The sequence below is a fragment of the Rhea pennata genome, chromosome 14 (genome assembly GCF_028389875.1).
Source record: "Rhea pennata isolate bPtePen1 chromosome 14, bPtePen1.pri, whole genome shotgun sequence".
NCBI classification, from domain to species: Eukaryota; Metazoa; Chordata; class Aves; order Rheiformes; family Rheidae; genus Rhea; species Rhea pennata.
Window position 1 is genome coordinate 17989810 of NC_084676.1, and position 22618 is coordinate 18012427.

A 22618-nucleotide genomic window follows, 5' to 3' on the forward strand; every position below is an offset into this window, starting at 1 on the left:
TGGCATTTATATGATCAAAATGGGCAGCTTCCTGGAATGTAATTTGTTGCAGAGAATTTTGCATCATATGGCATGGAAATTACTCATTGGCAACTGTGTCATTTTGTTGTCGTATCCAAGCCTCAGGAGCTGGACTCATTTCAAAACAGAGAAATGTAATTATACACTTTTTTATATTTGTATTTCTGCTTAAGAAAGCACTGCAGCATCACCTTTCAGTCTGTGCTTCCTAGAGGGAGGACTGATGTCCACCCAGGTGGTCAAGAGTGCTCAGTGCCTGAGTTCTGCAAGCCTGAGAGCTGCAGCTGGGACCTGAGTTTGCAGAAATGCTCCTTGGGTAGTTAGAGCTGTGAGGGGCCTGAATTTGGACTCACTGTTTTGCACTCTGCTTGTGCCTGTGGCTTGCTACTGAATAGTTTTCCAGAGTGCTGGTGTTGTTGGACATTGGGAACTTCTGTCAGACAGCTGTTTAGGATCTGATTAGGATCATGCTAATTTTATTTATGGATGTGGGAGTATCATTACTCACAGTGAAGTTATCATTCATTTGCAGGTCGGATTTATGGGAAATCTCCTTTCTAGTACACAAGTGCAGCTTGTAACCAAACTGCTGATGAGCGATAGGACTTGTAGAGCTCTTGAGTGCATAAGCGTGTTCTTCAAGCAAGCTGAAAGTGTCAAAGTTAGTTCAGTTTAGGAGAGGACATGTTAAGCAAACAATTCCTTTAAATTTAAATCCATTGGTTCCTCTCTGTGTTTGCCGCCTGGTTTTGAGGGGCACTATCATCTTGTTTCAAGCAGCTGAGGAGGAAGAGCCACACAGTTTGGAGGAGGGTAGCTAATGCATTTAGAGCAATGAAACTACCTACCCAGGCTCAGGATGTGTGGGAACTGCTGATCTTCCCCAGCGGAGCACGCAGTAGGAAGATCAGGAAAGTAGTAAACACGGTCAAATGCTACAGCAAAAAAGCCTGGAGAGCATGTGAAAGGAGTGTGGCTCAGAGGTAACATTTTCCCTCTGATACATCTGTCATGTCACACCTGCACATTTGCTGCCCATTCTCCTGCCGCTTGTAAGTGGTCTAATAAAAACAGAACAGATGACAAACAAAAAAAGTTAACCCCAGTGCTGCCCAGGACTTCTGGTCTTGTGAAATGCATACGGGATAAAAGCGGAATTCTCTCTGTACGAAGATGGATATTAAGGCTAAGATAAAGGTTCTTCCAATGAAGGGGACAGCGTTTTTTTATTGTTTTGTTATGTTTTTCAAATAAAAAAGCCGTTTCTCAGTTTCATGTCCCCACACAGATGACACAGAGGCATTCAGAGTTTTGCGCTATGTGGTGATGAACTTGGTTTTGCCTCTGGCATTGACAGATCCTAAGTTCTTCTTCACCAGGAGAATTAACAGGGTATTATTTTAAAAAAATGTAATCTATGCTTCAGAGAAGCTGTTGACAGGACGTAGGGAGAAAGCCTCTCTCCTCCACTGAACGTGTATATTCCCTGCACTTTGCATGCCAAAGTATTTACCTAATACCTCCTTACAGCCTGTTTTGTTTGCATGACATCCAGGGACTCTATCTTCTAGAAACAGGTGTTTCAGCAAAAGCATTCAAATGAGCTTGAGAAAATCTGAAAGAAGGAAAAAAAACCCCATTTTAATTAGCTGAGGAATCAAAAGCGTGTGCTCGACTTGTGATTTGGGTTTGAAAATCTGCTGAGATTATATGAAAGAGAAATACATCAAACATCAAATACCATCTTATACTGAGAAGCTGCTATGCCAACCTTGATATTTTAAATATCCTAATTTTAAAAAATTATTGTCAACCAGCGTAATTTCTGTCCTCTGGCTGTTTAAATATCTCCAGAGCCTTGGAACAGAGTGGTAGCTCTAAGCCGAACAGCATTCCTGTTTGCGTGCGCGTACGTACCACGGCAACGCTCAGTAGCAGCGCGCGTTGGTGAGCAACATCCTGGTTATGCTGGTGGCACGGCGAGGTGTGCGGGGCCCGCTGTCATGCTGAAAGCTCTCCGGCCGCGCGGCAGGCTCTGCGCAAAGCCCCTGGCACGGCACGAGCCGAAAGCGCCCAGGGAAAGCACGCGGTACGTGTGCTGGAAGACGGGAAGGAGGGGGTTACTTCGTTTGCTGTCACCTTGCCAGACAACGAAAACTACGGGGAAAAAAGTCACTTTGGGGTAGAGGAGAAGCTGGACGTAGTCTTCAGGCTACTTCTTAGGTATATATTAAAAAAAGGATCATACTCTGTTCATGGTCAGGGCTTTAGATAAGTCAAGCGATCTGCTAACTTCAGCGTGCACAGTGTTCCCCTGTGCAGGGACTGTGTTTTATGTCTCCCAGGTGGAAAAAAGAATCAACACGGTTACTAAAAAAATTGACTGGACTGGTCTTGAAATCTCCTAATGCAGAGAATCTAAAGTTTAGGCTGAGTCAAGGCCATTTGCAATTTTTGCCTTCAGCTCTTTCTTAAGGTGAATAGGTTGGCGTCTTTACCGCCCGAAACAATCCTTTTTGCCATATTAATTTTTAGATTAAAACAGAAAAGAAAAAGCACATTTTAAGAACTTTATTAAAATAAAAAGATTTAAAGGGATATTAAAAGGAAATGTTTTGCATTTTCCAATCTTTTTAGTTGTGGAAACAGCTCACATCCTACAGAAGCTGTGTTTCACATAAAAAATCAGAACAATTTGCCATAAGCAAATATAAGTAGGACTGGTAGAAAAATAATAAGTAGAGTGTAAAATAGGTAGAAACGGAACAGGTAGCTGCAAACCTATCTTTTCTGCTGCTCTTTTATAGTTCCCACACGGGAGTTCTTGGAACATTCAGGAATAAAACAAATTTATGGGATCTGTTCCTCATATCTACCACTTTAAATAATGTTTTTCACCCTGCATTCACTATTATGAACCGACAAAGGATATAAATCATACTGCACAATGAAGTTTATATTGAGAAATAAGAAAGAAATAACCTGCTGATTAACACAATTCATATCTGACTTCAGACAAACCGTTTGACACACGGTGCATTATTGTAGAAAGTTACTCGTACAGCCTGGACTTGCGGAGGATGCTGTAAAAGCACAGTTACATATTTTAAAGGATTTCCAAAGTCCACCAGAGAAATCCTGAACACGCTTTTAGCTAGCTGCTTTACTGATTTGATTCGTGTACCAGAGTGGCACAACATGAGATGCAAAGTGGTTGGTTTCTTTCTCTTCCATCCTCTTCAGCGACCAGCTTCCGCGGCCCCAGTTAGGAGATGGATTGCAGACAGGGAGCCTAACCTTTTGAGGAGAAAACACGCATGAAAAAACAATTCTTATGGCAAACCAGCCTTAATATATCCATCACTGAAATCCCTGTAATGATGCTAGGGATATTTTTATGACTCATTGGATGCCACACAATTTTAAGCCCTCAGTCAGCTCGTACTTGTTCTCTGGACTGCTTCGATCAGAAATAATGATGGGAGCACAAACAGCACTGTCTGCTTTGCCCTTGGGCTCCTTTATTGCACACGTATTTCAGGGTCTCCTGCCTGGCAGGTTTGGAAAGGCAGTCTTTGCCTAGGAGGTGTTCCCCCTCTGCACAGCCATTCGGCAGCCTGGCGCTCCTCAGGGAGCAAACAGTTGTCACGCTTATCTTGGCTCCTTTTAGAAAGGCCCAAATTGTTTGGAAAGCACCAGACACACATTTTTGAAATGTCAAACTCTTGTATGCGAACAGCCTGTTTATTATATTATGCTCGTCACGGGTGAAGAAGTCAAGCTCTGGATCGCTGAGAAAAAAAGGTCCAGTAGTAACTGCTGCTACCTCTAGACAGGCTTAGCAATATGCACCTGAGTAGTGAAATGTTTCAGATGAGCACTTGGCTTTATTTCCAGGGACATGCCCACCGAATACGACACAGTGCACCCGAAGTTCCAAAAACCACTGATGTGTCACCGCTTGGGAAGCAAGAGAACATAAATCAATTGACGTGCTTTTTGGAAAATTAACTGTACAGCCTTGGCATTGGCTACGCCGATGGGCGTTCGGTCTGGAAATAACAGCAACGCACTCGGCTGTGCTCACAGCTACGAGCAGCGACGCGCGCGGCCGCCAGCCCTGCGGAAGCGGTGCGAGAGCAGAGCTGCCCGGGCGCCGGGGCGCAGCGGGGCAGAGCGCGGCTGCGTGAGCGGGACCGGCGCTGGCCTGGCCCCTAGCCGCTCCTCTCGTTGCCTTCCCCCTCTTAGACCTTGTGCCCTGTTTCCTTCCTCAGTATACAGCCAGTTAGAGGCAGCGTAAACACCCAGAAGGAAATTTGTCCAGCAACTTCGTATTTAATCTGAAATCTAATTAGTAAATATTTGTAAGTGCTTTTAATACGTGAAATGATGGTTTATTTCAAAGTGCATTTCAAATCTAGAATGTAATGCTATTTTTTTTCTCTTCCTCCTCTGTCTCCTCTCATTTTTATTTTATTTCTACCAGCTTTTTCATTTCAGGGACTTTCTGTTCGTTTTTACAGAATTACTTGTCCACCTTATTTTCTTTCTGCTGTTTCTCCTCAAAATGGTAATCTAAGAAATGCGCTATTTCTGTCCGTGATACATGTGCATGTGTGATGTAAATTAAATACAAATAGCTAAGAGCTTCAAGGAAACATAAAGACAGGGCCTATGCAACGTGCTTATAGTGTTCATTTGCAGAGTAAATTTCATGCTCCCCAGGAGTGCCAGATTTACTGCCGACTACACAGCCGCTGAGCTGCTCACAGGCAGGAAGCTGGATTCGGCAGTCGTGTGTCACATATTCAGTCTGTGAATGCACTGAAAACATTTAGAGGCTTTCTGGTGCTCTGATAGCCCCAGGCATGGATGCTGGACATGCATCTCCATCAGTTCCAGAAGTCTTGGATTGGTGTGGAAATCCTCAAATTCCAACGGACTGTATTTATAAGACGTACAGTATGTGATGAGCAGATCCCTTGAAAAATGTCTAGCACAGTCGCCCTGTGTCTGCTCCACTTTTTCTTAATTAACTTCTCTTGGGTAAATAAATATGTGTATTGATAAGCAATTTTAGGTTGTAATTATTTCTAGGAAAAGTCTGTAGATTAAATCATTCTGATCTAGAAATACGGTTGTATATTTGAAAGGAAACTAATCTGTGATGCTACCTTTACTGATCAAAGTCTGATCTTGCAGCTTTAGTAGAGGCTACTGGAATATTTAGCTGTGTACAAGATAGCAGCATAGACGACGAATCTTGGAATTACCTGTGGTTAGGATATCTAGTGATGGGCTGTGGTTCCTGCCTTGCTTTTTATGCCTGTTATTCAGAAGCAGTTATTAAAGCGAATTTAATTAAATATCCTGAATAATGTCATTGGAGTGATTTTCATGAACAGTGCACTTGCACAGGTTGCTCCATATTTGCGTGTCATGCACCATCCTGTGGGTCTGTTGCCCTATTTACTGTGGGAACTGTGCAGTGAACAATCTCCTACAGCAATTACAACTGAGAAAACTGCAAGCTCATTGACCCAGACAGACTCATCCTACTTCCACATTCCTGAAGTCTGAAAAAAATATTGCTTCGGCAAAGCACTAAAATGCATGCTTACAATTATTTCCTCACCATCAGTAGGATTTAAATGTAAATCCAAACATATTCATGAATCTGGGCCTGGGAAGACAGAAGCTCCAAAGAAATTTTTGAGGGAGCTGGAGGATGTTTGTAATTGCATATAAAGTGGTTTGATCCTGTTTCTGAACCATTGGCACCACTTCAGTTTCTGGTAAAAGCTCATCTGCACTGAGGGGTTCAGCAAATCACAGACCTGCTCACAATATGTTGCAGCACCAAGGCCAGATTTTGCAGCTTGCCATGCAAAATGCTCCTGAAAAAAATGCTGGCATTTTGGAGGTAGGCTCCCATGAATGAAGAAATTCCTCTTCAGCCCTTGACCATAATTGCTTTTGAAATAGTTATTTTTTCATTCACTAACTCAGATAGGTGGCTGGTCTTACTTTTTCCCATTTCCTTTAACTTTTTACTCTGTCTGTATCCCTCTGACCTGAAACAACTCTTTTCTGAAGGAAATCTGGATGATTTTGAACAGATGTAGAGACATTACAGAGTTCATTTAGAACATAATCAACAGATAATAATAGGGTACTCAGAGAAATTGCAGTGAATGACAAGTACCATCAGCCTTTTCAAAACAGCAGAATTAGACATTTTTAACTCCACATGCACAACAGTGTCAGAAGAAGCAGGAAATGACTAATTTGGAATCCTTTTATTATATTCTAGTTTTTTAAAAAAATGATACTATGGCATTCTCAAACATTATCCTAATCCTCTACTCACTGTCTCTATAGGCAAAAAACCTATGTTCCACATATTATTTGAAGTAGACTGACTCTCTTGTGTACTTACTGGCACCCTTCATCTTTGCTTGACAGCACTCAGCATGTCAGGATGAGGCCCCAGTGTGCTTTATGTATGATTTGTGGGTTTTCATTACTGTATAGATTGATTTGATCTATAAAACTCATGATCCTCAAACTTCTGTAATGTGAGATTTAATCAGAGTACTTTGAAAGTTTGGGCTATTGTCATGGTCTACATACAAAATACATCCGTCTTTGCCCTGCTACACTGAGAACTGAGCTGAATTTCCTCTCTCCAGCCATCAGTTTGCTGCTGCTGCAGGAAGAGAAAGTTAACCGCTTGCTGGAGAAGCCACAGCCTGTCCAGACGCCCAAAGGTCACTGAGGACCTTGGGTTTGCTTGCTCCAGCTTCAGATCAGACGTTTAGGCTAGAAGGTAGCTCAGACTGATGGGAGCTGCCTGATTCACGGCTTGCAGGAAGGTATTTAGGCCAAGAAGGTCTGGTTTGGGGGTTGAACCTGGACTGTGGAAGCAAGCAGTGGGCTTGGGACTGCCCCTGCCCTTAGCAGCCCTGTGACATAATGGCAGTCTGTCCCTCTGTCTTCTGCCAGGGTGCACCTAAGGGTCTGATCTTCAAGTTGGAAACCTTAGTGTAACTAACAGTAGGTGAAGATGTGTTCTGCTGCTCTTTCACATCTTCGCCCAGACTGTTGCCCCCATACCTCACTAACTGCTGCCTTGGGACAGCAGGTCCTAAGCAAAAGCTAGTCCCACCACTGTCACAGCGTGCCTTCATTTGGTGCAGTCCTCTGTGCTGGGTCTTGGATGCTCCCAGATGTGTGAAATGCATGTGATCTATGCAGCATTGGTGCAGAAACCAATACAGCAGTACATCCAGCTCATATTTTATTTGCTAACCTTCTAGGCTTCCCTCTGCTTTTCACCCTTTACTGTGACTCCCAAGTCAGTATTTTAAACATAGGCAGGCCTTTTCTTCTGCTTGCATTGCCAGAGCTACTGTATGCAAGCCAAAGATGTGAGAAGCTTGGCTGATGGTCTTGTGGAAATCTCAGATTTTAGTGAAAATATAGCAATTAACTTGTGCTTGCAAAGGAAGGGATACGTTAGGAGGATCAGAGTGCTGTATTCGCACTGCCAGAAAGAATAAACTTTTTATGCTGACTGTGAGCACGAAGAAAGTCAGTGCAACGATCTTTATGATAGGTGCTTCTATAAGTGGGATCTAGTGAGAATATGTAGTACATTCAGTGATCCTTGAGGCCTCTCTTAACATGTATGAAAGCTCTCTTGGCAGCAATAAGCTGCCCTCCAGCCCACTTGCACATTGGCTGGGAGGTTGTTTACTTAATTTTATCCTTTATACCTTCTATATCTTGGATAGATTGTGTTGCTGCTTTTGTCAACTTAAGAATAATTTTGAACATAAAAGCTTTTCAATCACAAAAATTCTTAAAATGTATAAAACCAGTAGAAACATTAAGCTTGGAGGAGATGTGAATGGAGTCAGGTCTCGACTGAGTTGCTTAGAGGTACTTTCCTAGCTGCTAACTGAATTCCTTTCCTTAAAGAAAGCAGAAGAAGAAAAATAATTTGAGCTAATGCATATTTGCTGTTCAGATGATGTGGAAATGGTGATGAGAATTACCTAAAATATGCTGGCTAAGAGATAATCTTGTGAACTTTACAAACAGTGTAATAGAGAAAGGTATTAAAGCTTAGCAAAGTTCTCATCCTTATTTTTTTATAACCTACTGGACTAATTAAGTGTCTCCATTACCTGCAAAAAGTAGGCATTTCCTTTCCAGCCTACATCTATTTTCAGATTTTTCTGCATTTGCCATCCTTCACAATTCCTGCAGTTACTTCCAGGCTGAAATACGTGTTTGGGCATCTATTCTTTCAGTAAATAGACAAGCTTTCTATTTATTGAAATTCATCTTGGCATAGTGAAGATTAAAGCACAGAACTGATTAGAGAAGAGCAGTTTGAATCCATAAAATACAATTTGCCTTTCATTTACATTTCAGACCTTACTTCACTGTATATTTGATAGCATTCACCCTACAAACTCTATCTTCACAAAATATTTAGGAACCAGATTTGGATGCAAATGTACAATCACTTTCTGCCTGGCTGTGAAGACATCTTAAATCTTAGTCCCTTAAACTGTCACTTTGATAGGAATCTCTGTGTCCTAGTTTCTGCTGTGGGGCATGCAGCTGCTCTACCAGAGATAAGTACGTGTTTGTTGTGAATTAAGACTCCTTTCAACTATGATTTTGAGTTTTTATTGATCACCATTTAAGAACACTACAATTAGGACACGGTGTTTGATTACAGTGCTCAAGGAGGAAAAGGGAAATCCAAATTTCAATCTTTTGGACAGGTAAAAGCATGTAAATTCCACCTCTCAGATGTATGTATGCTCCTCCTCACCTTTCCTTCTTGGCCTCTTCTCCTCAATACCTATCTGAGATGGCAGCTTCTTGTTTCTGTGAGAACACTGGCTGCCTACGAATATTGAATTTTTCTCTTCTGAGTGGAAGAGCCCTTTCTCTCTGATACACGCTGTAAGAGACCTGGTGTCTCGCTCCCCAGGGCAGGTCATGCTTGGGAACCCAAAGAAGAGACAGGCACCACATTTTCTCTCATCATTCCCTCACAGGGCTAATGTGAATCCCAGTTTTAGTGCCAAATTCTCATGCATGTACTAAAAAGTCTAGGTACAAAACTCAGGGCTGGTGATTCCCACAGGCTGCAAACCTTTAGAAATAGATGCTACACAAACAAATACTTATGTGTTAAAAAGACTGCGCAGTAATATTGTGTTATTCTGACGTAAGAAGGAAAAGCCTTCAGCACACAGGGCAGCGTGTGACCGACTGTAAGTGGACACTAGATGAAAGATTAAATGTAACGAAATTTTGGGGGAGGGGGAGGAAAGGGTTAATCAGCTGCAAAAAAAATGTAATAGAAGGTCATCAAACCAACTTATATAACAAAATATTTCATTATCAAGAACATCTAATTTCTGAAGGGGAATAATTGTCTGAAGAAATTTAGCCATCTCCAAGAACATCATCATCTTCTATACAGCGCTATGCTGCCTAATTAACTACTGTTTGCACAGTGCTTTGAGATCTTTGTCTAACAAGGAAGGCAGGTTGCTATGTGTAAATGTTAGAACTAATAATTCAGAAAATATACGAGTACAAAGGAGTATCATTTCATCAAAGCCAGGTTTAACGATCTTCTTTTTTAGTTGCTTGCTTAATTAGATAAGCTGCTGAATTTAATTAACTCATCAACCTAATTTGAAAAGATCTCTCAAGTCAGTTAAGAGCCTGTCTTATGCTTATTATTTCTATTTGTTGCACCAGGTCTTTAATATCACCATTTTGTTAGTGCATTAACAGTAGCCTTAATTGTGTTCTAACTTATTGCATTTACTCAGATGGTGCCATTTTCCTCATTTTTTTTTAAGTGCCAGCATGTGAAAATCAATCACGGTTTAATTTAAGGCAGTGTTCTTGCAGCTTTCCATCAAGTCAGCTACATACCATTCCTTTTCCTATAAAATTGAGTTTGTAAAGTGGGAGGGGTTTCTTTTCAAGGTGAAATTACTTCATAGGAACTCGTGTTGAGTTTCTGAGGTCATGTTTCCTAGAGAAATACTATGATAGAAAGTATTCTCTGGATATTCTTTTGGGATTGGTTAACCAAAGTATAAGGTAATAGCATTTAAAGTGAAATTGGTATTACAGCTATATAGTTCATCTGAACTCAGCTGGATACGATGCCACAGTTTGATGAAACAATCTGTAACTCCTTGAAAGTTCCTGAAGAAAGAGTCAGAGTTACTAGGAAAGAATCTAAACTGTAAAACGTGCTGTAAATTCAAACCCCATTAGACTGACCTCTGTTTGACCATCTTCTCACGTTCCTAGAAGATCTGCCACGCAATGAGGAAAGGTGAGGTATTTGCTTAAAATATACCTCAAAATTTCTGTCAAGTATCTTGCTAAACTTACTGTTCTGTAAAGTGTGTTTTATTGCATTGTAAAACATGTTGCTGATAGCTAAACTATTAATCAGTTCTGGGAGAAGTTCAAGTATATTTACAAAACGCCAGATTTTTCCTACGTGAAACAGGTGCTTTCTTACTATTCCAGCCAGGAGGTTTTGCAGAGAGAACCTTGCTCGTAGTTGCTCTCTCTTGCTTTCTTGACTTCATTTGGCTTGTCTGAGGCATGCTTTCAAGCGCACGATCGAATAGCACGTGTGTCTCTGTTTTCCCCTAGAACGACTACAGGAAGCTATCTATGCAATGCAAGGACTTTGTTGTGGGGGTGCTGGACCTGTGCAGAGACACCGAAGAAGTAGAGGCCATTCTGAACGGAGACGTGAGCATACATTTGTGTCCCGAGCACCACCGGCCCAGCCTGAGCAGAATTAGACTGGCCATTAAATACGAGGTCAAAAAGGTAAGCTCGTCCTTTAGATGCCTGGTGAATCCATCTTACCAACTAAATGCTGCTGCTTTGATGCCCCTTGGGAAGTAATAAATGAAACATAGGTTGCACTGGGCCCAGGGTTATCCCTTGGATTTTAACGTTTTATGATGTGATCGGCAGTTTTTCACGTATTTTATTGTGGAGAAGGATATTTGCCGAGTATGCATTATAGTAGGCATGGCATTGCTTTGAAAGTGATAGAATTGGACATACGGATGGTGAGAGAGACGTCCATGTGGCACAGAGCTTCTGTACAGGGCCCAGCTGTGAATCTATGTATTTTTTTTAATAGATCCCCAGTTCCCACTCTTACAAAGCTCCAGACGCATATTCTGGGAGTTCAGGTTTCCAACAAATCTGATCTTGATTTTAATGTTGTTGATTCCGCAGTTACATAGGGGTGTTTCATACGAAAAACACTCAAAATTCCTCTACTAATAAACAAAAGATGTATATTTTAAGGGAAAAATATAAAACCTGTTTGACTTGTGGAAACGTGGGGGGTGTGTGTGTGTGTTTTAACAGCTTTATGGAAGTTCTGTGAATGGAAAATTTAATTCTGGCAAATCCTGGGTCTGGGTGGTCCCAATTAATTGCTCCTACAATATGCGTTGATGGAAACTGGGCTCCTGCAACTGGGCTGGGAGAGCTTTCCAAAATCTCCAGCTAACATCTGCTCTTGCTTTCCCCTCACAAACCCGCCACCTGCTTTGATCTGTCTCTCAATACTGTTACTGTGCTGGCCAGAGAAGGTCTCTTCCTGTTATGAAAGCCATTAATTAAAGAGAATCTTAAAACTCTTCCTGGGAGTATATAGCATGCAGGAACAGAGCTCCAAGCTTGCCCTGGTGCTCTTTCAGAAAACCACCTCACTGGAAGGCATTCAGAGCTTCACCATCCACGAGCAGCCCCCACCAACCTACGGCCAAAGAGGTAGCACGAAGCTGGTAGGGACCTCAAGCCCTCTGAATGGGTGAATTCTGCATTATTTTGCTTGTTTATTCTGCTGAGTACTGGCCTCATCATTTAGATCCTAAGACCCTTGAAATTGTCCCAGCCAGAGCTGAACTGCTGTCTGTTATTGTGCTGTTTTGAGAACATTTGTTCTAGCTTAGCCAGTTTGTTTTAAGAGGAACATTTCCTCCATTTCTCGTTTGTTATATTAGTACATTATTTCATGTATTTCATGAATTTCATAATGACCACTGGTCTGAAGCCACATAGTATCTGCGGTAGGTCATATGCTGTTGGTCTCTTCATCTATAAATAACTTTCTATGCCCAGGAAAGCTCAGCATCCTTTGTGGCTTGTTGCTCACAGATACTAATTGTTAAACTAATTACAGAAAATAAATGTGAGCATTAGTCAGTCTTGTGTTGACTCTGAGGTTAGCACTTTTTAGCATATTCTTTTCAGCAGACAGTATGTGTCTATGTATAAGCTGAGCATTTACCTGCTAAATTAAAGGGAAGATAGTTTCATTTGTGGGAGGCAGAGACACAGTCAGATAAATGGCTTTGGTTATCGGCAGTGACTTATGATAACAGACTGATATTTATCATACATACTCGATGAACCAAGAGGTGATGTTATGGCAATACCGTAATGGTTTCCATAAGTGGCAATAGATTCAATGCATGGGTTTTATATCTATTTCAGGGACAGCTAGGCTTATGTGTACAAAATCTGTGCTCTGAACTGTATTTTCATTTTAAGAAAATCATATAATAGAGAGGAGAAGAGAGAAGGGGAATTATTTTAAATATCTAATAAATTAATTTGGAGGCTGATTCTGTAAATTCCAAGTCACTTTTTCGAAGTAAATGAAACAATTCGTAGGCATAGCAGGATCACAAGTTGCCCTCCAAGTACAAAAGGCAGACTGAGGAAGGCACGTTAAGTGGCTTCCCACTTGCAGCGCTCAAACCACACAGCCAGGTCACTTTGCGGGACAACCTTGACTGCCCTGGCCAAACCAAGGTGCCAGCACCTGAGAGGCTGCATCTCACCAGAAGCAATCCCAGGCCAGATAGGCTGCTGCTTTCCAGCTTTTTAATTGCATTCTGGCACTGGAATGATATGTGAATAACGGTGTCTGCGTTTTTGGCCTGGACATTATCTTAGCTACGACAGGCTTGCAGTTCTGTATTAAGAAATAAAGATGTGTTTTCTTAAGTGAGTATAGAGAGGATAGCATGTGAAATACTTTATACTCACTCCTTCCCATGAGCAGCAAGAAGAAGCTTAGAAGACAACATGCCCTTACAGATTTCGTAATAGGCTGAAAAAATAAAATGAATGGTCGTTGCTAGTTTTTTCCCCCATTAAGTTAGTCTCTAGTCTAAGTACTTGCATACAAAGTTTAGATAAAATATCAAATATTTGTTAGTTTCTAACATTATGCTTCTTAATTCACATTTTCTTATTAGCACTCTAAGTGCCTGAGATAGGCTTTATTTGATAAAAATTTCCTGAGCAAAATTTATATTGAAAATTATTATTTAGTATCCATGAATTTGCTTTTCCAGCTACTATTCTGGTCCATATTTTATTACATCATTATTTCCAGAGTCTGAGAAAGATGTCAAGGACTCTCATCCTCAGGTAGGATAGCAATTGCATCATTCAAACTTCATCAAGCCTTTGCACAAACTTAAGTTTTTTTTGTTTTTTTTTTTTTTTTAAAAAGAAAAACTCCTGTATCTCTATTAGTGGACTCTGTTAAGAGGACTATTTCATAGTCCTCATACAGTGCAGTCAGCAGCAGCTGCAGTGTCCTTCAATTGTTGCAGGTGGTTTCCCAGCTTCTCCTATCCCCTGCCCAGCTCACAGCCCACGTGCTGTTAGTAGTAGAGATGTCACTATTTGGAAACTGAGGCTCGTCACACCCATCACTTTGCATTTTATGGATCTAAATTGGTTCTATGATCTTTTTTTTTTCTTCTACACACCTATGTGAAAATTTTAGAGACACTGTTAATATCATATACACCGTTCATATTGTTAGAGCTAATTTTGGTTCCAACTCAGTATCTTCTTAATCTTGAATTCACCACTTAGGTTTCCCAGTAAGCTGCAGAAGGAAGGGGCTGCTGTTTGCACAGTCACAGCATCCACGTTGTGCCTGTGTTACTGAGAACTCCTCTGTCAGTCTCGTGGTTGCTCTTAGCCCAAAGCCCAGGGCTTCTCATGCCTCTTGGCTTGAAGGGTAAGCTCCTGCCTGCAGCCCCACTGACCTCCAGGGCACGATGCAGCCCTGCGTGGGAGGCCAGAGCCTCCTTGCTGCCTCTGTCCGCCCTCACATCCTCTCCCCAGGAAATCTGCAACGGAGATCTTCAACAGGCTTTGCTTCAGGCCCTAAATGATCTTTATCTGCATTTTTTTTTTCTTTTGTGCTTCCCATTAGGATTCTCTATTACTTTATCCCTCTGTTCTTCCAAAAAGCAATTCACAGTTCAATAGACAGGAGGTAGTTTTATTGATCAGTATCTCTCATTAGTACCATAGAACATTTGAGATGAACCTTGGAAAGTCATTCAAGAATGCATCAGAGGTTTCAAACGTCTGTTTGCTTCTTGTCTGCTTGTCTGTCTCTTTTTCTTTTTGCGTTTCTTTTCTTTGTACAAAACAAACTACTAGCACATATAAGACACTGGCAAGAGAGCAACTTTATCTTTTATAATGCAATTGAGGGATTTTATATAGAAGGTCACTGAAGAATTAAACTCTACTTGTGCATATTTCATAGCCAGAAGAAAGTTAAAATCGCTGTATTTTACAAAATAGTCTTTAAAATCTCCATATTTCTCTAGTCCTCTACTCTCTATGAAAGAACTAAACAATCACTCTGTACCCCAGGATTCTTGGAAAAAGGCATTCAGAAGTCCTCAAATTCAAGTTTTCCAGAATCACAGCTCCCTTCTAATTAGCTGTTTCAATGATTCATGATTCCTCTAAAACCATTCCAAATGTTACAGTGGGAACATTTTGTCAAGAGTGAAATAAACAATTTGCAAACATTTGGGCATTTAAGAAGTCCTGGATACTTTCCAAGAAACGGACTGTATTATGGGATTGTGGCAAACTCACTGTTGTCTTCCCTGGCATTATGTGGTCACACTTTGCACTTGCATGAGCCGGTTAGGAAGAGGTTTCTCTGCCCTCCAGCTGTGCGGACCCCCCGGCGAAGGCAGCGGGTGCCTGTATTCTGCAGAAAGGTGGGGTGTGGGGAAGAGCAGCAAAGCACCTTGCTGCTGATGCAGAGCATAGCAAGGCCGTTCATGTGATTTCTTGGGATAGTGTAGCAGAGGGCTCATCACAGTGAGCAAGCAAATGCTGTGGCAGACTCCAGCACTTACTCAGAACGCATGGAAGTGGCAAAATTTAACGTGATGTTAAGTTGAAGCAATAATCATTTAGGCTGCCTATTTCTGCTGGGAAATAGTCAAGAGTGACTTGAGTTGCCAGATCTGAGTTCTGGTCCTGATGGAAGAAAACAGAACTGATCTTAGCCATAGCGCTAACTTCAGGACTTTTCTACGCCTTTTTCACATAAGCTCTGCAGGAACCAGCTTAATCCCAAACTAGATGCATTCCAGCACAGTTCTGACACTTGAAAAATTCATCTGTCCTGAAGGAACAGAACACTCTCCTTTTCTGTAAAGAGGTAGTCTCAACCACTTTTCATGCAGCTTTACTGTGAAACCTCCTTCAGCCAAGGATGCTCTCAGTCGTTTGTTGTGTAGGTGTACAACGTCTAAGTGGGAGCAACTTCATGTTCTTGACTGGAAATTGCACAGTAATGTGTTTTGCTGTCTTGAAGTAATTAAATTTTGATTCCAGTCAGATACTGGAAATACAAAAGTGGCACAGACTTTTCTTATGAGTGAATTCATCTGTTAAACCTGGAGGTGATTTCTCCCATTGACAGGAACCAGTCTTCTACCAATGGGCAACTGGGAAGAGTTTCTCTTCCTCTCTCCAAACCCAGCTGCCCTTTCATCATAAGACATCTTCTTTTTTTTTTTTTTTTTTTTTTTTTTTAAAAAAAAAAAGGCGGGGGGGGGGGACTAGTGAAAAAGAGATTTAGCCAGAGATTTATCTGCTTGTGTGGAGAACCGATAGTGAGGAAATGCTCAGGTTTTGATATACCACTACAAATCCATTTTAGTGGTGTATATTAGCTTTACAGAACATTTAAATATTTTCTGTTCTTATTTCTGTTCTTACTGTTAACACTCCTCTCGTCATCCTTTCATGTTGGCAGGGTACTTATATGTAGACATTTACCTTTAGGTCGAAAGCTGGAGCCTCTCTGTAGGAGGTGACATCTATTCTCCTTTGTCCCCAGTGTCAGCATCATTGTTGTTGTGTTCTTTCTAATTGCAAAAATTGAGTGCCCAGCTCTATTTTCTCAGTTAGCAGCTCAGCTCATGACCATCACAAAGCCAGAGCACCTTTCTCTTTCACTAGTTTTAATTTAATTAACAGTAAGACACACAAATCGGGTCTGAGGAAAAAAAAATAATAAGAATTAAACAGAACACCAGATGGCTGTGTAAATCCTATTTAATAGAGAGCTGGAACAGGAACTTTTCTCATAACTGTATTATTAATAATTAACATATGGATGATGCTCCAAACAGAATACTCCTGGCTCCATTAAATTATGATTTTTCACCGCATTGGTCATGCGACTCAGGTACTCAAGGCGTACGAAGCCGTAGCTCTTGCTAACTGCTCACGCAGGAGCTAGAGGAGCATCAAGGTAGTCTTTTGATGGGCAAAAGCACAAGCTTCTGCTCCTACCCTTCAGACAAATGTGCGGTAACAGACACTGGCTGGAGCAGGGTTTGACTAACACATCGTTTGCAAGGGTGACTAGAAAAGCTCAGTGTTTGGGAGTGAAGCAGAAGAAAGTACGCTGGAGAGCAGAGGGCTGGAAAAGACCAGAGCTGGCAAGAACTGTGGACGCTTGGCCCTTGTGAGAGCTGAGAGTCCGTGTGCGCTGTGCCGTGGTGGATTGCTGAGGGCTCTGCGCGCTCTGAATTTGCGGTTATCCCACAGCGCCGTGTCCTGGGGATGAACCGCTGCCGGGAAAGGGAGGTGAGAAGGTCCCACAGACCACTGCCTCTCAGCCTCTCAGACAGCCCCTGCAGGTTTTTTTTTTTTTTTTTTTTTAACCACCACGAAGCCACATTGTTGTAACCAAAACAAAATCTTTCAGCTCCAAGTTGGCCACTTCCAGCGCTGCCACAGGACACTGTGGCTGTTTGCCCTGCTTTGGAACAAAATAAAATTTAGAAATTTCCCATAGGGTGAGCTATGATTTTCTGTAAATTCTTGCAAGTGTTGCTTGAAGCAGGAAAGGGTTATGTTTTACTTTCCAAATGTGAGGCCAGGAAGAGAACTTCTCAAAAACAAATGCTTTTAAAAATGTAGTCTACTTCCTGTGTGCACTGTAGAAACACGCTGGTCATCCTGGACTCTAAACTTTTCCATGGAATTTTTCGGCTTCTTTTTACATTTTTAATTGTGAATTACAGGCCTTTAGTCAGAGATTGGAAAGGGAGAGAGTTGCTTCCTTTCCTGGGTATTTCATTAGCAAGATTCCTTCCTCCCACTGAAGTCGGTGGTTCTGATGACTTCCTTTTACCCAGATGTTTTAATTTCTTTTCTTTTCCAAGATGAATCTCGTTTTGTTACTTCCTGCCCATACATCCATCCTCTGAAAGCTTGAATGAATCATTTCTCCATCCTGACTGGTGTTTGCGATATTCTCAATTTACTGTAATATGCAGACTTAATTATTTTCATTTGCAAAGTGCCACAGGGTCTTGGATGTCCATCAAAACAATGACAAGAGAGCACGGGCACGCATTGGGTCCTTTGAATAGATCCCTATCACAGATAAAAGGACTTAAAATTCCCTTTATTAATATTAAAATTATCTTAGAAAATAGCAATTAATATGATCTGCTATAAACCTGACCTCAGATGCTCCCAATTTTGGCTTCGTCTCTTTCTCCAGATGTAGATCTGCTAATGTGCATTTTGGATGGAAGGTCAGAGGAAGATAAGCACAAAGCCTTAAGGAAAGAATAAGATTCAATATTTTAAGTTATTGAGGGGATTCTACCAAGTGGTGTTCAAATTTGGGTGTCTCCATGGGCAGAGACCCAGCGGGCAACTCTTCTGCATGAGTTTCTCACCACCTGTCTTTAGATGTCTACATTTGACTTGGCTGTTGGGACTCTTACAGTGAGAGGATTCTTGTCCCACTAGTCTTCCTCTCTTCAGCTCTGCAAGGTTCAGGATGACAACACTGGGATGTCTGAGTCTGAGCACCAACCCAGCCTGTCCTCGCCGTGCAGCTGAAGGACTGCCCATAGCTCAGGCCCTCTCGAGGAGGGACAGGATATAGTGTTTTAAATTGCTTATTCCATGTCCCCTCCATGGCTCTGTTTTTGTGATTGTTTTTGTATAGGTACCAAAGAGAGTTCTTTTTGTTCAATGACTTTCTACTCTGGCTTTTTTTTTTTTTTTTTTTTTTTTTGAATGAATGAATAATTAAATAATAAGGATTTCCAAATGGCCTTGATTCTGCAGAGATATGAAAAAAATGGAATGTTAGAGGCAGGAACTTCCAATTCATTTTCTTGTTTTCAAATAAATAATTCAGTGATAAGAATTTATTCATACATGTAAAAAGAGGAGAAACTAGACATCAGCAGCATATCTTTTTGTAAAACATACAGCCCACTAAAATATGAAACTCAAATTTGTTTGAAAGCTTTATTCACCAGACTATAGAAAGATCTTTAGCACAAAAGAGACCATGTCCTTATCTCAGTGAACTGACATTATGAAAAAATTTTAAATAGAACAAGCTTTAAACTGAAACAATTACAGAGCTCCTGCACACTCAACATTCTCTAGCTATGCATCTCAAATATATCAAACTTATATTTTAAATTCATGTTATGAAATTGACAGACAACAACGGCAGCAACAAAAAATTTTCCTCTGTCTCCTCCATTACCGAGAGGATTGTTAACAGTGTTTTCACTCAGCACTAGAGAACATTTCTGTTAATAGGCAGATTGCATTTGAAATAGGCCTGGCAGTTTTACTTACTCCATTGTTTTTGTTTTCTGTTAAATTAGTTTGCTTTCATTTGATTTTATTTTCTGTCTGCTTAACATTTTAAGCCTGCCTGAATTCTGTTTCTATCCACGTTGCTCATTCCACAGGAACCACGCTGTCTCATTTTTAGCTCTGCAACGCATGGGTGGCTTTGGGCAATTATGCAGGCCCTGGGATGCTGGGATGACCTCCATCCCCTCAGCTCTATCTTCTTGTCACCGCTGCAGAGTGAGATCCTGATCCTCTTAATGTAGTCATTGATTTAGCAGAAGATCTATCCCAAAGAGCATACCTGATTACTGAGTGACAGAAAGGACATATGGTTGTAAACGGTAGCTATACTAAGATGTAAAGTGTTCAGAATCATAAATTTGGCCTAGATAATTTAGGTGAACTAGCAAGTGGATCCAGATACTGGACTTCAATAAAGCTGGAGAGTATATGGTTCTCTTGGTATTTGATGTAAGAATGTATTTCTCCACTGCAAAATGGCTTTAATAAAAAAAAATCTTGGTTAAGAAAGCTGCTTTTGAAAGATTTTACAAAAGGTAGTAATTTGTTTCAAAGTCCATGATAACATTTTTCCTAAGCCTTGAAAGTAATTCAGGGCCTGACATTGCACAGTTCTTTTTTTTTTTTTTTTTTTTTTTTTTTTGTCCTGGTAATTCCAGGTCATCTGTGCTCTACTTAAAGTAAAACCCTTTTCCCTTTGCTCTGTAAATACTGGTGTTAGATTCTAGATACCAAGTTTGAATAGTCATCAGAAATGTGACAAAGATCTTCTACAGGATGAGCAAGAATCTCACGAATATTTGTGTGATGCCATTAGACAGTCAAATGAACCCCAGCAACAGAGAAAAAGCTCCAGAAATTCTCAGGGCGGGGGTGTTTTCATCCTTCGTGTTCTCTGGTCACGTGCCAGTCAAAATGGGAAAATCCATGTAGAGAAAACTCAAAGCTCCCTCATTTTCCTTTGTAACCTGGAGGCCCAGCATGGCAATTGGCTTGAATGAGTCACCAGAAGTTTCCTCATTTCTGCTAGGATCTCTGGTGCTCAAAGAACTGCGTAGTGAAGTAAAGGTTCCCATGGGCAGATACTACATCTTAAAATGTGTTGGTCTATGTTATAGAAGGCTTATGGGAGCAAAGAACTACATAAAAAGATAAATGTTTAATAATGAGCCCAGAGAGATTGTTTAAGGGCATGAACAAAGCTACATGATCAAAGAAAAATGACTTGTCTCTGCCCCTTGCAGTATCTCCTGACATTATAAATGTTCTCCTGAAAATCTGTTTATGTAGCTCCATTTCTAGCTCTCATTCGCTGATTAAACATATCACGGTTCACCTGAGTTACAGCTTTTGTTTTCAGACTTTTGCCTGCATTTGTTCTAAGGCTTACAGTGAAGGGGCGAGTTGGAGGGAACGTGATGGGAATGCCTGGCTGGAAGCAGAATATTAAAGTTTGCACTGTTCTGATGTGGAGTTTTTTAGTGTTTTCACTGGTTTGCTGATGAGTTTTTCCTTCCGACCTCAGCCCCTGGCTATTTAGCACAAGGTGCCGTTAGTAAAGCAGGATAATCCTGTCTGAGCGATTAATTCTTTTGTGTTGATGGTAGATTTCTACATTCAAGAGAATTAGCATTTATTGCAGTAATAGAGAGATACTGTTGTTTCTGTATGATTAGTTCCAGTCACCTGAAGCTGATCTCTGGCATTTACTTGCGAGAATTTTTCCTTTTTCTGCCAATGGATTTACAGCATTCATTTATCTAAAACATATATCCATTCTTTTTTCTGTATTTAATGTCTGAGCATTGGCTTATACTCTTAGTCTCCTCAATTGCTGTCCTTACTTTCCGAGTGTAACTCACCCAGTGCGTGCTGCAGGACAGGAGAGATGCTGTTCAGGTCGGGAATGCGGTGAGTTTTGGACAGGGTGTTTTTGTGGTACCTAACCCAGTGATGCTGTAGGCATTTGCAATGCTAATATTAAACAGCACCAATAAGTGGGGATCGTCGTGACAGACAGATCCCTTCTCTCTTCAATGTAATGGACAGTAAATAAATGAAAGCGTCTGTGTTACAGTTTCGTGGAACTTCCTATACAGTGGTAGAGCTGTAAAGGTACTTCACTGTCCGTGCAGAGAAACTCATGCATTTTTGAACAAGTGTGCTGAGGGAAAAAAATCACGTTCTGTCATGAGAGCTGTGAGGTACTTTCCCACGATGCATACACATGATGGGCTAGGAGAAAGAGCTGTCATACATCAAATTAGACAGCAGTGTGGCAGAGTCAGTGTTTAATGCGGTGTCTACAGTGGTCTCCAAGCACCTTCTCTTTATTTCTGTGTGGAAAGCTGTTCCTTTGGGCCCTTTTAATCCCTGCTGATCCCTGCTCCCCTGGGAGCTTTTTTTCCTTATTTTAGCTAAAGCTATACCTAGCCCTTAGTTTAACCACCTCTAGCAAGTAACAACAGCTTTCTGAGCTTTCAGCACTGCTGAGTCTTCTGGTGGCTCTCAAAAATGTCACTTTGGCAGCTTTGTTATTTAAGCTGGCTTTTTAGCCCAACATGCTGATTTTCTAACCTCAGTAGCTTAGAAAATAAGTGTAACAGGCTGATGGAAGTGCAGTTTTCCTCCTAAACCACATAGGTGGGCATGATGTTAAGGAAACCACCTTAACAGGGTCCTTGCAGCAGGGGGTCATGTAGCTGCTGCAGCAGCTTCTGAACAGGGTGGTGGTGGAAAGCACTTTGCTGGAGCTCATGGGGCCTCATGCATTAGCTCTGTCAGCTTGGAGGGGACTCAGCCTGCCCATGATATTAAGCACTTAATGCTTTTAAACAGCTCCTTTTGGATCCATGCAACCCCTTCCACGTCCAGTGCTTCCCTTTTAGTCACGGATGTCTTGTCCTTCTGCAAAGCCCCAGCCACACCGGGCTTGTTGTGGCACTTTCTGCCTTTCCCTCCTTCCAGGATACAGTGCAGGAGTGGCCACAGTTTTTTTTTTTTTTTTTTTTTTTCCCCCAGTACTGAATAAAGGGAAATAGTATTTAATAGGAACTTTGAAAAAAGCACTATAATATTTAGGCCTCTGTAATTATACTATATCACCATTTTCACTGCATTTTAAAGCACTCTGCCTTGAAGCTTTTATCTCAAGCTCTGTTCTTTTCTGTGCCTGTGATACTAAGCAAACTGTTAGTATAATCTTTAACTTGGTGTCAGTCCAATTCCCAGGGAAGAGAGAAAGTTAAACAGCTCTGTCATGTGTTTGATGAGAATCTACAATTAATTTCTGAAATGTTGATAGAGAGATGGTTAGCGTTGTCCGAGGGTCACTGGGTAGGTCGTTAGTGGTGGAGCAAGTGTAATGAAAAACTATACTGCTTGCTGTAAGCAAATAGGAACATAAATTAATTTTGAACTGTTATCTTCCTTATCCTGATCTTATTTTCCCCCCTTTTTTTCGGTAATAATCAAAGAGGAATGCCATCAAGGCTCTATGGCATGTTGCCAA

At 41.2% G+C, this 22618-nt stretch overlaps 1 protein-coding gene across 4 annotated transcripts in view; it reads left to right on the forward strand.

Moving 5' to 3' along the window:
• TRPC7 (transient receptor potential cation channel subfamily C member 7) overlaps positions 1-22618 on the forward strand; it is a 70224-nt gene that overhangs the window by 13627 nt on the left and 33979 nt on the right. For 2 of the 4 annotated variants that reach the window (XM_062587187.1, XM_062587188.1), the window contains exon 2: positions 10738-10920. The exons of the other annotated variants lie outside the window; for them this stretch is intronic. In XM_062587187.1, the coding sequence (XP_062443171.1) occupies positions 10738-10920 (183 nt within the window). The remainder of the gene's footprint in view (positions 1-10737; positions 10921-22618) is intronic. 4 annotated transcript variants of the gene reach the window in all.